At 37.8% G+C, this 18,419-nt stretch overlaps 1 protein-coding gene across 2 annotated transcripts in view; it reads right to left on the reverse strand.

The window, feature by feature from the left end:
- Window positions 1–18,419, reverse strand: part of CRIM1 (cysteine rich transmembrane BMP regulator 1) — a 306,588-nt gene that overhangs the window by 186,344 nt on the left and 101,825 nt on the right. For both annotated transcript variants that reach the window (XM_067562678.1, XM_067562679.1), the window contains exon 3: window positions 2,588–2,830. In XM_067562678.1, coding sequence (XP_067418779.1) covers window positions 2,588–2,830 — 243 coding nt within the window. The remainder of the gene's footprint in view (window positions 1–2,587; window positions 2,831–18,419) is intronic.

Below are 18,419 nucleotides of genomic sequence, written 5' to 3' on the forward strand. Positions count from 1 at the left end.
TCGACCTTTCTGGATCGATTAAGCGGTCAGTGTAGACCCGCTCAATCGATCAGGAAGTTGACTGAGTAAAACCACCCCCTCAAGTAGCGTAGCGCTGCATCGACGGGCGCAGTGCAGTGAAGACACCGCGTAGAAGGGAAGCACAGCAGTCAGCATGAGTTACTCAAGCTACTCTGCGTAGTTTGCGTAACTCCCGTCGATTGCCGCCGAATCTCCAGGTAAGTGTAGACCAGGGCTTAGAGTGTGACCTTGGATAAAGCACTCTCTCTTTCAATTCCCCATCTATGAAAGAAGAACATTATTTCCTTTCTCTAAACCTTTTATCACCTTGTCAATCTAAGTTTTAAGCTCTTTAGGTCAGGGACTCTCCATTGTGCTAGTACATAATAAGAGAAAGCTATTTTTGCCACTCTATCCCAATACAAACACTGACAATTCATAGATTTTTAAGGCCAGAAGGAACTATTATGATCATCTAGATTGACCTCATAATGACAGAAATAGTCAACATAATGAATAGTATACAGAACACAAAATCAGGCACTCCAAATTACCCTCTTCACAGGGGGACAGTCAATAAAGCTGAAAGGCAAAAATTTGAAAAGGAAAAAAAAAAAAGCGTTTTCTTTTATTAAACATGCAATTAACCTGTGAAACTCTTTGCCACTTGAGAATATTGAGGCCAAGATCTGAGGGTTAAAGAAAGGATTAGACCTTTTTGAGGTAATGAAAAAAATCTATAGTATATATTAAATACAATAAAAATTTAGAAAGAAGATACACCCTCATTTTTAAAAAAAATAAAATGTCAACTGCAAGGTTTCTTGCATTCTCTTTAAAGCTTCTGGTATTGGCCATTGTCAGCAAGAGGACACTGGACTACAGGGACCACAGGCCTGGTCTGGTCTAGCACTGATCCTACCAATTTAGGCATATATGAACCAGTTCTAGCACAGCAACAATGGACCTGATGCCTTCGTATCAGTGAGGTATAGTTTTACTCCCAAATCTCCTATTTTTTTTGTATAGATTTTAAGTGCACATTGTATTGTTTCCATAAAAGTGTCACTTACAGAATCTTTTAATATCGGATCCTTCTGAAAATCCACAAACTACAAGCCCTATCCAATTTCCATTTGAAATGCACCATCATTTATTTGCATGTATAAGCTATGAAGAGATAAAGTATCTGCCCTATGCTGAATATATATTTTGTCCATGATGACAATAGTTTGGTCATTTCCATTTACTCAAGTCTTATATTGATGTATTTGGTCCCACCTAATAGTTTCCTCTGTGCTCTCCCACCTTGTCAAACAGAGTCACAGAGGCATAGAATTTAAGACCAGCAGGGACCACTGGATCATCTGGTCTGATCTCCTGTATAGCATAGACCACCAACAACCACCCACACACGTACCCGACAACTGAAATGAAACCAAAGTATTACAGTGCACAGGAGACTAGACTATTATGAGCCACAGTAGAGAAGAGAAGGGACCGAGGCGCACCAATGTCCGAGGACCCCCACAATGGGAGGGAAATGATTAAGTGAGCTATACCCAGATAATCCTGGTAAGTGACCTGCTCTCATATGCTTCAGAGGAAGGAGAACTCCCCTCCCCCGAGGCCACTGCAAATCTAATCTGGGGGAAATTTTCTTCCCAACGCCTCATAAGGCAATCAATTAGACCCTGGGCATGCAAGCAAGAACCAGCCATCCTGAAAGAGAAAGAATACTTGGTGCCACCTGACAGCCTTGGCATGCCGCCCCAGTGTCCCATCTGCAGCCAGGGCCATCTCCTGATGCTTCAGAGGAAGGATATTAAAAAACAAACACTCAGAATACATGGGAGTAAAAATCACCCCCTGACCCCTGTTGGTGACCTGCTGAAACCCTGAAACATGAGCTTTAGGAACATAGGACATAAACCAGAAGTGAGCCCCAGAGCTGTTGAGCCTACTCCATGTACTGATTCTGCAGGGTGCTGAGTTTCACCTTTGATTTCAATGGGAGTAGCAGCTCACAAATGAGAATTACTTGTGTGTTCACACAAAATGGGAAATGGACAAAGACTGAACATGTTACGAACTCTCCAAGTGTGTTCCTTTGGCTCACATGTAATGACTGTACTTTTTTTTTAAGTTTTGAAGATCCCCATTTTATGACTTATGAAAATCTTCAGATTTATGGGGTGTCTTTCTTACCATTCCTATATATACAGAATGAACTCCACTCAGTAACGAAGGAACTTCTTGGGAGCTGAATGTGTTCAGCTTAACTTGCATGTCAGATAAATTTTTTTTACTAAAAATATCTATGGTAGTATACACCTTCTTTTATAGTTTTTCTTCCATATTCGCTTATTTAAGTTGATCTCAGCAGAGAAAAACGTTTACATACGTTTTAGGTTTTTTTAATGGGTGTTGTTCCAGTGATGTGCAGAAGACAGTTATTGACGATAAATGCCTGCTATAGGATATTCAGAAGATTCTACATTGTTTACAATTTGATTGCTACTGGAAACCAGTTATATAAAACATTGTGCTTCTCAGATAGAACATAAAAAATGGCACACATTTTTACCTGGTTTACATTCGTAGAGGTCACAGCACTCCCCTGGCTTCCCTGATGCTTTAGAAACCAATATATTCAAGTAGCCTGGCTGGCAAACTTTCCTCAAGCAGCCTGCAGGGTTGCACACACAACGGCTTGGAAGTGGACAGCATTCACCTGGAGGAGCATAACCTTCAATCAAGATGGAATCTTCTGGACAGCGAGGAGAAAACTGGACCTCACAGCGGGCCTTGGAGCAGTCAGGTTTCTCTTCTGAAAAGGAGAGAGAAATCAGCATACTACATATGTCAGTAAAACACTGTCCTGATGTTTAAGCTCCACAGCACTGCTTTGACAATCGTGAAGGCTATTACCCTTGCAGGTGATGTACCACAAGAAAAATAAGGACTGGCTAATATCAACCAAGTTTAACAGCAGCACTGGATATACCACAGATAGTAATACTGCTATATCTAGAAGATGATAAATACATGTTCAATATATTTTACTAAAACTTTATTTGCTTTAATTTTTTTTTACTCTTTACAACTACAGAACGTAGTAAAACTAAATGTTTATTTGGCTCTGATAATAAAAAAAAAACTCTAACAATAGATGGACCTGGTAACAATGTCTTAATGTTGCCTACGTCTTTCCATACTAAAAACTAGTTTTCAGTAGCTTACAACAACAGTAAACTTTATCAAACTTCAGCCATCTGAACTGAAATTTCTCATGGCGTCTGTCTCATGTAAATTTTTATGTTTCAGCAAAAACAGTTCAGCTATTTCCAAGAACCAGGTTAGGGAAAAATAAGCTATTTTGCCCATGTTAAAAAATTCTTACATCTGTTTCATTAAGAAGCTCTGAAGTTTCCATGCTTTGGAGCAGAGACCTGAAATTTGGCAGCAGGGGGGGAAGAAAAAGGGAGCACCCTGATATCATGGATGTGTCTTTCGCTGTCCCCATGAAAGTCCACCCACATTCAGCAAAGTTATAAGTCTCCAGAAACAGCATCTCGTAAATATTCAGAAAAGACTTGTTAGAATTCAGTAGCTATGTTCTCTGAAGATTCCATCTGTACTGGACCTGTTTCCACCCATGGCTGCAGGAGCAGCCACTCTTCCTAAAACAGCCAGGGATCATGGAGACTCTCCTGCACCCTCAATACTGCCCCTGCTGGTGCCCAGGAAGAGAAAGTAGCCTCACAGGAATGCAAAGGGGTGAAGGGCAGAGGGCACAGACAAGCTGGGAAGGTGAGGGGATAACAAAGCAAATGGGAACAGATACAAGCTGGAGGAAATGGAGTAGAAAGGAAGTAAAGGAGGGGATAGTGCAGTGGTTCCCAGCCTGCGGCCCATGGGCCACTTTGAAAGCCACTCCCCTCCCACTTGCTTAAGGACCCAGGTGAGCGCGTTGCCATGGGGCTACAAGGCCGGTGCAGGCTCCTTGCTGCAACCAAGAGGGTCCATAGGCACGAGGGTCCCTGCTGGAGTCAGAAGGAGGGGAGATCAGCACTCCTCTCCATCAGCTCCAACAGAGAACAGGGATGATGTTTTCCTGCTGAGGCAAATATTTTGAGATCTACTGATAAAAATGCTATAGAAGAGCTAGGTATTATTATAATTACCAGTAGCATCTCAACTGCAATCCCACATGATAAATACAACTGCCTAAATAACCACTAATTCCTACCTACACCATTTCTCTCTCTCTCTCTCTCTTTTTTTTTTTTTTTTTAAAAGTGACAAAGAGAAAGTCGAGGATTTTCCTGAACAAAAAAAAGTCATTCATGCAGAGTTAAAGATTGCCCATGATACCTTGTGCCTTTCAGAATGACAAATTCTGCAAAACTCAAACTTCCAAAAATAAGGAAATACAGTATAGACTTAAGGTATACAATCACCCAACCTTAACTCTCTGAATAATACCTCAATATGCCCATAATAAAACTTCCCCACACACTGTCTTTGCACTGTACCCTACCCTAAACTCAAATCTCAACCTCATCCACGGAAAGAAAACCATATTTGCAACCCCTTCATTCTTATGCACCTGATACCATCTAAATTTTCACTTTCTTTTCATTAAACCTACAGATCATATTCATCTCCTACCTTACTGAGGATAATCCCTGTGGCAAGACAATTTCTGTGCCCTGCGACTGACACAACCAACACAGAAATGAATCACACTGGATCTCCCAAGATACACATACACCTCTTTCCTTTGATCACACTCAGCACAGAGGGGCACAAGCCCTCTCAAATTACCTCATATCACCATCACAGCTCTGCCAAATTGCTCCAACTAATTCCTTCATCATTCAGTGCAGCTACATCTAATATAGTGAATGCAGCTGGCATGAATGCAGATAATCTGCAAAGGCTATTACCAGCTCCAGGAGTTAAGATTTTTAGAAGATGGATCTTGAAATACCTTAACTCTTCATTTCCTGGTTTTCAGAAGTTTGCAATACCATCTGGCATCCTTAACTCTGTGTTAATTCTTGGTCAGTGAATAGTGAAAGATAAAAAAGTTCACAATACAGCCTAAACTATGTAAATAAATATTTATTATGGAGCTTTGGGAAAGAATATAAAGCCATTTCTATTCTTTTCTCTCTGTCATCCCTTTCTGTGGCATTGACTTATCTTTACTCTTTTTTTTTCTTTTAACAAAAACACCAGGGCTACAGGCTGTCCTTGAATCTTTAGAAAATTCTCTTTCATTTGTGGGCTCAGAGAACACTAGGTAGGTTCCCAGGAAAAAAAACTAGACTTCATAGAATGGACCTGGAACTCTTTATAAACTAAACAACTTCACAATTATTTATAATTGCATGGCATTGTTTCTGATAAGGAAAGGTATCACTGAACCTGAAGACCCAATTGGGTTTTACTAGAGGCAAGAGAAGATAAGAAAGGTTCCTCTATTCTTCAGCCTTCTCTAACTGATAACTAGACATAGTTCAACTGGTACTGCTTGCTTGGTTTCCTTTCCATTCTTTCTTACATGTTTGTCCGTCTGTCCAAAAATTGATTGTTTTTATTTAGTATTTTTGGTAAATGTATGGGATATGGTTTGAATGGGTAGAAGTACCTCAACTGTAAAAGATTTAGAATCTTGTTTTTAATCTCCGCATCCATTACAAAATGTCTGAGCTGTTAAGCTGCACACATGATGATAAAGACAAAGCATTTAGGCCCCAATCCTGCAAAGACTCATGTATGCTTACTTTATGCACAGAGAGAAGTCCCACAGATAGAAAGGTAAGTATGTTAAGCACCAGGGACAAACACCGTATTTATTTATAAAACAAGTGCCTCCAGAACATCCAGGTGAAGAGCCATCTGGTTCTAAAGGGAGGCACATCTATTCATACCAATGGAAAAAGACAATTCATAGCAGTTTCAAAGATTTGAAAAAAAATAGTAAAACCATCTCCCCCATCCCAACCCTGAAAGTAGGGTGACCAGATGTCCCAATTTTACATGGATAGTCCCGATATTTGAGGCTTTGTCTTTTATAGCTGTTGCCTATTACACCCTGTCCTGATTTTTCACACTTGCTACCTAGTCACCCTACGTTAGAGAGAAAACAAAAATACTGCATTTATAAATATTCTGGTCATTTCTTGGCTGTTTTCAGATTTGTACAAATGCTAAAGAAAATTTGTTCCTCCTTCTTCAGGGTTTTCACTACAAATGAGGCCCTACTATTTCAATGTCATTCAGCAGTCATTATTTTGTTTCCTTCAAAACTCAAAGTGAAGCAGTTTATTTTCACAGGGAAAGAACAAACTACATAACATTGACATTCTTACTGTAATACAATTCACTTTATGCAGACAGCTAACCTTGTATCTAAAAAAATTTCCTTAAAATTTCAATGAAAAAATTAATGACACTTGGGCATCGAAATGTGCCTCTCTTCTGGTAATCAGCCAAGAACATACAGTTTCATTTAACTGTTATGCAAGTTAACATATAAACAATCATTAATAGCAAAAGGTCAAGTGTGTTTGTGAAATCCTGCTTCTAAATGAAGCATGGTACAATGAGAGTCTTATGACAAAAACGGAAGGTTTTGCAAAAGAAGGGTTGTTTTCATATTTTAATTTTAGTGATAATAGTTTGTTTGTATTTAAGTGTCTCCCTGAAGTGTTGAACACCACGTTAGCTGTGTACAGGCATTCAATTTTCAAAATTGCCTAAGTGACTTAGGATCCTAAGTCTCACTGAAAGGCAATATGACTTTCAGTTCCAAAGTCATTTAGGTACCTTTGAAAATTTTACTTAGGACTAGTATCAGAACTTGCAAAACACAACAAATACAAAGCTTTGGTTTACTTTAATTGTCAAAATGAAACAAAGCAGAAGCAATAATACAATTTGCTAGGAGAGAACTACATTACATTATTTTTTCTTGCTTACAGAAAAAATATATTAGTAAAATAATTTTAACTGACATTTAAATGTAAGTATCTCATTAATGTCTTCCCCCCCCCAAAAAAATAAAACACATACTTAATACCTGCTGACAAAATTGCTGTTACCGCACATTCAAATCGGTTACCTCCAACATTATTTAGTAATGACAAATTCCTTCAAACTGGACCCGCATGTCTAGTCTTATATAACCCACTATACTAAACACATTGTCATACTGAACATTAGTAAGTGACCAGTGAGCAATAGTCATATTTGCAAGTCAATATGCTAGTTTTGGTATTTCACTAGGATCCTTCTTCTTATGGAGATTCTGTCCAACTGTAATCTAAACAGTAGTTGTAAGTTACCTGAAGGCTATATTTTCATTTTGCCACTCTAAATTGTTCAATTCAGTCATCCACTGACAACCACGTGAGGAAGAATGACTGCTTTTGTCACCCGCTCCCCTCATTGTTCTTCAGTCATGCTCACCCTAGTTCCTTTTACAATAATGGCTGCAATTTGTATTACATTACTGATTTAAATGTGAGATTGGATACAATTTTTATCTTACGGAACGTCAGTGACTGAAGTTGCCACAGACAGGTGTTAGCAAGAGCCTCATAACATCCTGATGACAGTTCTGACCATGCTAAATTTAAGCTGACTGCAAGATATCCAAGAGATGACAGAAATACAGGTCAAGATGTGGGACTAGATAGCAGGAGACTGTTCAAGAATCAAGAAGTAAATTTGTGACCCCTCCCCCAGAGATAATGGAAAAAGGGGATGAGGAGGACCTTCCAAAAGAAAGACTGCCATTGGATAGGATAACTGGCCTTTAAGGAGAGTTAGCCAAGCATTACCTGTGACTAATCAGCTGCTTCCCAGCTGAGGCTGAAAGGCCATAGATCAGATGAAAGTTTGAAGATCATGTGGCCCTCACAAAAACCAGCAAGTAGCTCAACTGAGCTGGAGAGCTGCAGGGAGCCAAAAGGCTCCTCTTCAGGAGCCCCTGGGTCCACAGAAAGAACTAGAGCTGAGCAAATAATTGATCTTTCAGTTTGGTGGATGAACTGAAAAATCTGTGGGGAAAAACTGGTTCATTTCAAACTAACTGAATTTTTTGGTTTTTTCCTTAGCAAAATGAAAAACCAAAAATAAATTATTTTGTACTGAATAAAACGTTTTGTTTGACCCAAAACAATTTTTTTGGCTTTTCATTTTGTTATATTTTCAGGCATTTATCCCTTTTAAAAACAGACCTAAACGTCTAAACAAAATATTTCAAAACAACACTTGGCACGTTTTTTAAATGTTAAAATGAACTGTTTCTACTTCATTGTGTCTTTGTTTTTATTCAGCTGAAACTGTTTGCCAAATTCAGCCTGGATTTGCTAATAGTTTGCATTTTTTGGCCAATTTACTATTAGACTGAAAAATTTCACCCAGCTCTATAAAGAACTCTATTTACATATGCCGCAGGTGGATGGTCTGCAGAGTGTAATTCTGCAGGGAGCAGGCTAGGAAGCAGAATGGAGCAGAAAGGCATACTTTGACTACCAGGCAGATGGCCTGTGGAAAGTAATCCTACAGGGAGTAGACAGGCCCTGCAGAAGACCTGGGTCAGGGGAATGAATATGAGTAATATGTCGGACATTTGCTATTTTGAAAAAAAAACCTGAACCCCTGAAGAAAAGAGAACTAGAATCCTGTGGCTGGAGAGTTCTTTGGTGCACAGGCCAGTTAGTTAGTCAAACACCCCAGGCACTTACAAACACCCTAGGCACTAACAGAAGCAGAACAAAGACCATGTCTACACTAGTACTTATGTTGCCAAAACATTTGTCACTCAAGGCTCTGAAGAAACACACCCCTGAGCTACATAAGTTTTGCTGGCAGAAGCACTTGTGTGCATAGCACTATGTAGGCGGGAGATGCTCTCCTGCTGACATAGCTACTGCCGCTCATTGAGTTTTATTATGTCGACAGAAGAGCTCTGTCCCATCAGTATAATGTGGCTACATGAGCACTCTTATAGCAGCACAGATCTCTCAGTACAGCTGTATCACTATAAGCTGGTAAGTGTAGACATGGCCAGAGTGGGTTAACTCACTGGACTGTGCACCAAAGAACGCTCTCCAGCCACAGGACTTTAGTTCCCTTTTCTTCAGGATTTAAGTATTATTTCTGAAAAACATCACTCATACCTTGGTGTCAATCATAAGAAGGGCGGGAGCAGTACTTAAAGATAAAATTGAGTGAATGATAGAGCTGACATACAGTTCAGGGTGAAATGCAGAAGTGAGGGTGAGAAGGAAGAAGACAACTACAGTGTCAGAAAGATCATCAATGTGGAAGCTGAAGTCACTGAGCAAGAGGTAAGAGATGGAAGGGAGAGTAAAGAGGCAAAATCAGAGAGAAACATGGAGGTGACTGGCAGGTGACAGAAAGATGGAGGGGAAAACAACAGAAGAGACCAATGGAATATTGTTGAAAGGAGAAGAGGGGTGAGAAGTTGCAGACGAGAGAAAAAAATGTCAACACCTCCCCTACATTCCTTTGGAAATGGTTCACAGCGAGAGAAGAAAAAAGCTACCATAGAGAGGGAAGCAGGGGAAGCCATATGAAAAGGAGGTATCCAGATTTCATTGAGGACACAATTCTGGAGGGAGCAGCAGATCATCAATAGCAGAATTTTTTTTTAAGAGATAGAGTGGACATTCCAGAGGGAGCAGGAGAAGGGAAGTGCGAAGGATACAGATGCACATGGGATTTGTGATAATGTGTGCACCAGGAGAGAAGAAGGGCTAGCGCTAAAGCAAGAAAGAGGAGACAGAGAAAGTTGTGAATGAGAGATGCAGAGGTGGGAGAAAAAGGAGTAAGTGAGCAAAAAATACAGTTAGAAGAAGTGAGAGTTATGTCTTGAACAGCAGGTTAATTGGCACAAAAATGTATTTCATGCTCAAAAGAAAGCATGGTTTACTGTGCATATTTCACTTGTGGTTGGACTGTGGACTGGGGGAGAACTACTAGTTCATTAATAATATTTTGCATCCAAGGATCTCAAGTGACAGAAAAAAGTGGTTAATTATTATACCCACAGTATAGATGAGAGAACTGAGCAATAGGAAAATCAATTAGACTGCCCAAGATCATACAGCAAGTGAATAACAGAGCAGTAAATCAGCAGCTAATTCTAACTCACACTAGAACTGAAAGGAATAAAGACTATTATTTTGTTCAGATTATCAGGTCATGGTCATTGACTTTGATGTAATTTTCCTATATTGATATAGGCCTAGGTGATATGAGCCACCATATTTTAAAATGGACACGTGAAGTTATACTCAAATCCAAACCCACCATTTCTGAAAATAAGGCCTGTAAAGTACTTGCCTACTCAGCAACTCCCAACTAAACGTCTAAGCTAAAATAAACCAACTCTCTCTCTTATATGTTAATACAATGTCCTGATGCAACTATAAAGTATAATAAAATTTCAGAATTGTCATTCTATTTCTCACTCTGAATCTTAAACTGTCTGTTGCTTCAGTGTGAAGCAATGGAAAGAGATACAAAAGCACATCTGAGTGCTTTTTGTGTTTAGACTATAACCAGGTTCAATCACCACCAGGATTTGTGATCTATTACCATCACATTTTTAAGTGTTCAGCCATACTCTGCTTCTTTACACTTTACAAATTACACCCATATAACAGCATGGGCTAGCACTTGGTGTGAATAAAAGCAAGAACCTTTTGCAAATCAAGGAGAGCTGATGGGTGCTCAGCATTTTTGATGACTAGGCCATTTAATAAAGTGCCTAAATATGGACTTAAGCCCATCTTTAATCACCCATTTTAAAAAAAAATTATTAGTTAGAAGCCTTATTTTTACTCCAGCTAATTTGACATTTGCACTGATAACTTACCTTTTCTGATTTATAGGAAACTAACATTCTGGAGAAAAATATTTGTAAGAGTTAGTATACAAAACCTAACTGTTGACCTTTCCACTGTTCACTCCAAAAGAGGCAACAAGATAGAATATTTTTTCTGTAAATCAATACATACACCTGACAAACAGTAATAATTGTAGGAGCCATCAGCTAGTTTTGACAAACGGAAGCATGATCTTCTTACTCAGCACCTCCAAATTCAAGCTAGGAATCTGTATTAAAGTTTTAATCCATTGTTCATCATCTTTTCAGTTTGTCACCTCATGTTTATGTTGTCCCTGAAGACAGCATCAACTAAACTCTGATTTTTACATAGTTCATTCTGCAAGGTAGTGGATCTAATTCGTAGTCTTAAAAGTAAAACAAAAAGTGTTCTCATTCTGTCCCCACAATAATTTAATTGTTAAACCAGCTGTCTTCGTTCGTACTTCAGCCTAATACAAAGTTGAACTTTAGGTCACATTAACAATTTGCTTATCACATTAACTAAAATATATTTTCATAAAATGTTTTTCCACTATCTAAGTAGCAAATGCATTACACCCCCATTTTACTTGAGGGAATATTATTCATATAACTGGCAATCAGATGCATCTGATCTAATGCAGAATCAATAATTTTTTACTGCTTATGTTCTCACTAGATGGGTTAATTAATGAAAAAGGAATAATTGATTTAGTGATCTCCGAACTCGCTTCTCAAAAAAGGGCAGGATTAACAAGGGCTGTAACTAGCGTACCTGTCAAGGAAATATTCCTGAAACCTCTTGTGAATTCAGACTAAACAGGTAACTTATGATCAAAATAGGAAAAAATGCCTCAATTGGCAGTGTTTATCCCATTATCCTGTCCTTAAAGAAAAATCAGCGATTATAATGACCACACAGATGAGAAACTATCAGTTGGTTTGCAGGTAATATTTCCCCTCCCCCAAAGCAAGTTCAGGAGGATGACATTTATAGACAGAGCATTATCTAAAAGTCTGAAAATACTGAAAGAAGCAAATCACCTGTGAAAGAAATAGCCCTAATATTGAACACTCTTACTTTCTTTAATTTACAGCTATTGACCTTCATGATTACATACTATAATGAATAATTTCTTCTGAGATAAAAATGCATAAAGTTATTTCACGGCCAATAACGAAATGTTGTCTGGTGAAAATCATTAAAGAAGGTAGAGCTATAGTAGCTGTGGTGGCCTACGATATTAGAGACACAAGTTATTAGAGAGAAGACGTGAAGGGGAGCTCTATGTAGCTCGAAAGCATGTCTCTTTCACCAACAGAAGTTGGTCCAATAGAAGATATTATCTCACCCACCTTCTCTCATTAAATAATGCAGATACCTGGGAGGGACCAGGTCAGTTTCACTGACCTCCTTCTCATATAAACCATGTACCAGCTACAGTCAATAAACCCAGGGAGATTTCTGCTATGCCTACAACTCTGTTCTTGTGATAGGTAGCAATGTTTCAGTAATCACATTAGACATTTACTGTTATTCCTCAAATTAGAATAGTAGCTGTAACTGTAGCATATTCTAAACAATGAAAAAAATGAAAGTGGTATTTAGTGTAAGACCATTATAATATTCCTTTCCCATGAATTGCCACAATACTCAAATGCTCTCGATCATTGCAGACTCGAGAAGCATACAAACTGCATTTTTTTTGACCAATGCTGAAGACAGGATTGTACATTTTTTTTTTTTTTTTTAAAGTTTCAGAACCCAGTACTAGGGACTAGTAAATCTTATAATTGCATGTGACACCATTTTCCTAACAATGCCATCATTTTCTCCCAATATTATAGGACTATTATAGGAGTGGCACTAATTACATGTTTTTCTAAAATTAATAAAGGAAGAACATGGAAAGGGAAAGCACAATATGATCCACAGGTGCAGCAGCAGTATATGTCAGGAGCTTCATGGTGGGAAGACCAGCAAAAGAGGATTGAAGAAACTGGTGTTCCATCTTATACACAATTCTTACACTTCCTCTAAAAATACGCAAGAATTATACAGTACATTGTTGAGCATTCCTTTACTAGTGTACGAATACAACTTAGCACAATTAAAAAAGATGGTATAATGAAATTTCTAATAGTTGTAGAGAAGCAATTTGAAAAGTCAGTTTCAAGACAAGATTTCCAAGTTTAAGTTAATAAGCAATATTTTGCATATCTATAGGGTTAAGGATCACAAAGAGCTTTATAAATGTTAATTTACCTTCACAACACCCATTAGGAGGTAAGTAAATCTGAGAACTCAAATAAATAACGCTGTGGAAGAAGTCCTATGTTATAAATTATGTATTTCATAAAATTGTTAATGTTTGAATACTTGTTTGCTGTTGCACTTGTATTTTTTGTTAAGGTACACAGTTACTTTGACGTTTGCTATGAGGAAATTACTCTAGATGAATTTAAAGTAGCCAATGAAAGATTAAAGAACAATAAACAGGTGAAGATCAAGTCACAGCAGAACTATTCAAAGCAAGTCAAGAGTGCAATATGAAAATCTTTAATTTAGTATGGAAGCAGGAACACACCCCAGAAGAATGGAAAGATGGATCATCATTAAACTTCCCCAGAAAGATTTGAGTGATTGTAACAACTGGCACAGGAGTATGCTGCTTTCAATCCCAGGGAGAGTCTTCTGTATAATCATCCTAAATAGATTTGAAAACAAGCTGATTTTCACCCAAACTGATCTTGTGTAGACGAGATGATCATCCTGTATAATATCATAGAGCAAAGCAATGAATGGTGGCTGCCAGTAGTCCTGAATTTTATAGATTTCAAAAAGACATTCATTTGACATTATAGATAAAGAATTACGCTGCCAGATAATACAAATCCATGGAGTCCTCAGCAAAATTGTTCAAATTATTAAAAATTTGATCAAAATGAAAGTGAACAGTAAAGAGAAACCAGGAGCTAATGTAACAATTTAATGTTAACATTAGCACCATGCAAGATTGTTACATGAACCCTCCATTTGTCTGGAGTTACTACTGTCTTTTTTGCAGATTCTGCAGACACCTGTTTTATAAATAAATCAGTTGAAGATAAGTAGCAAAGACAGATGATCTTGCAAATTCTATTAGGCAAATAGGTCTTATCAATAGACCAAAGATGGGAGTTAGGAAAATTTATTGATCTAACCATGATTTTAACTACTTGGAAGATGAAGTCTTGATAGTATTTGTCGAATGTACTTATCTAGATAGCATCATTCGTGATATTGGTGATTGCATATTTGATGTAAAATCCAGAATAGATCAAGCAAGTGCTGTATTTGAAAACTGTAAGTCCAACATGATTAGCAAAAACACCAAATTTAAGATTTTAGAAGCAACATCCTAAGCCTCCTTCTATCAGGAGCAGAATCCTGGAAAAATAATAAGTCCACACAATACAAATAGAACAGCTTTTAATGCAGGCGTCTGCATAGGCTATACAAAGTGAAATGGACTGATAGAATAAGTAATGAAGAGGTTCTAGAATGATTACAACTACCTATAACAATAAAAGTAGTACAGAAGAGGAGACAGATCTTTGGGGCATCTTTTAAGAATGCCTGACAATAGGTTACCTTAAAAAGCATTTCTTTGGGAACTCCCCTGCATAAAACTCAGAGGTCAGCCTGGAGGCACACTATGCAACACAAAAATGGCCAAAGCAGCATGATTACAACTGAACATAAAAGACCTGAAAAAATGAGCCAAGGATAGAGATGATTGATCCCATTTGACTTCTGTCTTCTACACTTGATGGTATGGAAAGAATGATACACAATTCTGTAAGAAGATAAATGTAAGCTTTCCAGATAGAGTTGGGCACCTGAAATGAGTTCTTGCAGAGGTCTACAAGAAGAATATTTTCAGAAATCTGTCTGAAGCTAGAGACTGGAGGAAGACCTAAGCATGCAGGAAGCTCCCTCAACAAAACAAAGTCAGATTTCAATTTATCCTTCAAGAAACTAAAGTCTCATAATTGAAGATGTGATATAAGCATTATTTCTCTTATGTGAGGGGAAAATGAGGCACAGGAGGATAGAGCCACAAATGCGCAATACCCACCACCTTTATCATTTTTCATGAAAAAGGGCTGACCTTGGCTTAACTCCAAGAAAGGCCCATGGCTGTGAATTCCAAGCAGACAAAGGCACCTCCCCCAATCCCATAGCTAGGTGCCTAACAACGTTTGAGGGGCAAGACTTAGGCCACACCCCTCTCTTTGACATTTCCTACTGGCTCTCTCTTGTTGGCTCTTGTGAATCCCATTCTTAAGTGCTTAACTCTTAAACAGCCTGGGGACCTAACTTGTGGCTGTAGATTCCACTAGGCAGAAGGATGCCTAAATGCTAGGCATTGCAATGCTGAGTTTAAGTCCCTTTTGAGAATCTTGCCCAGAGCTCATATGGGGCCTGATTGTTCAAAACTGCTGAGCATCTATAAACTCTTATGGACGTTAATGGGTGCTGGAAGTGCTCAGTACCTCTGAATGTCTATTGGGTTAAGTGACTTGCCCCAAGTCACACAGGAAGTCTGGCAGAGACAAGAATATAAACTAGATCAAGATTATACTAGAAGAATGTGAAACAATTTGGATTATTTGAGTTTACTAGACTATCCATGTCCAATGAATCTTCTCAGTATGACTGTGATATCTTTGGGAGAAAGGAAATGTTTACTGTGGTTCCAGTCATGTGCATACATGAAGTTGGAAATAATGTGAATATACAGTGGATTCATATTTATGATTACGGTCCTACTTGAATTGCAGGATGATTCTTAAAAAAACCTTGCGGCTGAGTTGTGGACAAGCCGTGGAAAATTGTGGAAAAGTAATAATGGACCTTATTATTTGCAGTAATAATGTCCATTATTACTTTCCCACCATTTTGTACTGTCAACTACCCTGGGCTGAGAGTGGCTGCCCGGGGCTCCCACTGTCAAAATTGCAGAGGAACCCTAATATTGCAGAATCTGCAAATTCCGTCATATCACAAGTTAAGTAGGGTTTTATTTATGATAAATGTATTTTAGAAAGTTGAACAGATGCTGCTCAGTCTATTTTAATGGCATGAACTAACTTTAAACAGGACAATTTCAGCCTTATTTTGAAAAAAATTCTACATAGGCACTGACTCCTTGCAAACACACTTGAGCAACTTTACTTACGTCAATAGCCCTAGAGTTCTCTAGGTGGTGAAAAAGAACAACATGCATAAACAATGACGACAAATATAGTTGTCACCTTGAAGTATTTACTTCAGCATTCAATATTACAGACAGAGAAATAATGGTTGCTAGTGTGTTTGCTCAGCTATCGGCTCCATAGATTTAAATTTTAAGATAAACCAATTTTTATTATATATTATTTGGACCTGTATAATATATAATGCATATTATCATTGTATATAGCATACTACTTACTAGTGGATACTTGGCAATTAGCCCCTCCCAAAAGTGCCACTGTATGGGTATAGTATGTGCTCTAATAAATTATGTAAATATGAAGTATAACTGAGTTTGTCGAATTAAAACATATCTTCAAGGAGCCACATGCAGTGGTCATCATTTAAAAAGTCAATATTTGCCAGCAGAGAGCATACACTTAAGTAATTTCCTTTTCAAAGCATAAAATAAAGTTGTAATGTCTCAGTGTGATGATTTTGCAAACTGGCTTTTTAATGGAAACCACCACACATTTATATTTAAAGTTATGAAAATGGAGAACAGGGGGCCGGGGGGAAAAGAAAATCAAGAAAATAAGGTAACTGTGCTCTTTTTAAAGAAGTGTTACACTGATGTTATCGAGAAGAGGCTAGCGGCTTCTAGGATAAGAAAATAAGCTGACACGCAGGGAAGGTATATGCCAAGTTTAGCTAATGAGAAAAACATAACAGCTAAAGCATTGGTTAATACAGTGCAGCGATCTCAGGGTAAAAAACAGTGTGTATGTAAACAGAGGGAGGAGTTGGGTTCTGGTGCTTTATATGATACTGACTTTTACCTACAAATGAAAAGATCTCTTCTTCTTTAGAAACCTTCTGAAGAGTGACTTGTCATCCTCTCAGAACCACAGATGTAGTCAGAGATGCCTTTACTCTATTTCCACAGGATCAAGGACAGAATGTTTTAATGGAAATATAAGATTAAAGTGAACTATAGAAGACCCAGGTCCTAATGTTTCCATGGAGATACTTAAACTATTCTACAGCTGCTCTTTTAAAAACATGTTTAAGTGATAGATGTATTTTTTCCCTTCATACCCCAAGAACAACACTGTGAACAAGGACAATTTTAAAGATACCTAGAGTCAGAGTCCATACATGTCACAGGGAATAAAAGGTTTTCTTCAAACTAGAGTATGGTTCATTTAGAGTTTGCCCTTTCATTACATCATTTTGCTTAGTCACACAGATTTTAAGAGAACAAACAAAATTATGACACTATTGTTTGTAATCATGACTTTCAAAATGCATGCTATGCAGTTTTATAATTTTATTTCGCTTTATGTGACTTTTGTGAAATCCAGACCAAAATACAGCCACTTTTCTTTCAGTGGACAGTCTCTTACAGCTGTCATTGAAAGAGACTCCAAACAATAAGCATACTGTACAGTTATACAGCATCAGGAAGGAAATATTAAAAGGATTAGGAATAACAAGAAAAATGATTACCCAGCTGAAGCAGTCAGACAGACAGGCATCCATACAGGAATGCAAAATACTCAAAAGGACAGTTTTTAACAGATTCAAAAATGAGATTATCTTACACACACAATATGTGCAGTATTGCACATGGATGAACTTGTTCAGAGAATAAAGTATCTAGAGCTTGAACTCCCACCTAAACCTCAAACTAAACCTGAACTTTATGTACACTGAGATCTATTTTTTTTAAAATAGGTTTTCACATGACTCTTGTTGACACTCCTGGGTTTACATCCCATATAATAAAGAAAATGTTTGTGCTATTTTTAAGCCTGATTTTCTTGCTGCATTTGTGTTGCAGCCTGCCATTTACAGGACTGATGGGGAAAGGAAAGATGGTTATGCTCCAAATCATACTACTAAAGATCTATCTTGATTGTCAAAATACACACAGGGCAACAGAAATCAAAATCCTCCTGCCTGACATATCTGCAGACTTGTCAACATTTTGATTTTGAAGTTAGGAACAACTGTGTATACCAGCACAGGAAAAAGGGCTACGTCACAAAAACATTCATGTGTCTTCCCAATTAACACAGAGTCCAAGTCATAACTAAGGACGACAATAATGACACTTTGTAAACAAATGTATTAGTGTTACAGCTGTGCCGTTGGGTCTCTGGCAGTTTCAAAAAAATTTTAAAAATTGTTTCAGGTCTACTGAAAATGACGTGTTTTTTTTTAAAATTTTCAACGAATCAAAAAGTAAAAAAATAGTTTCAAACTAAATTATTCCTTTTG

The sequence above is a fragment of the Emydura macquarii genome, unplaced genomic scaffold (genome assembly GCF_026122565.2).
Source record: "Emydura macquarii macquarii isolate MOO-44397 ecotype Brisbane River unplaced genomic scaffold, CSIRO-AGI_Emac_v2 contig_2457, whole genome shotgun sequence".
NCBI lineage: Eukaryota > Metazoa > Chordata > Testudines > Chelidae > Emydura > Emydura macquarii.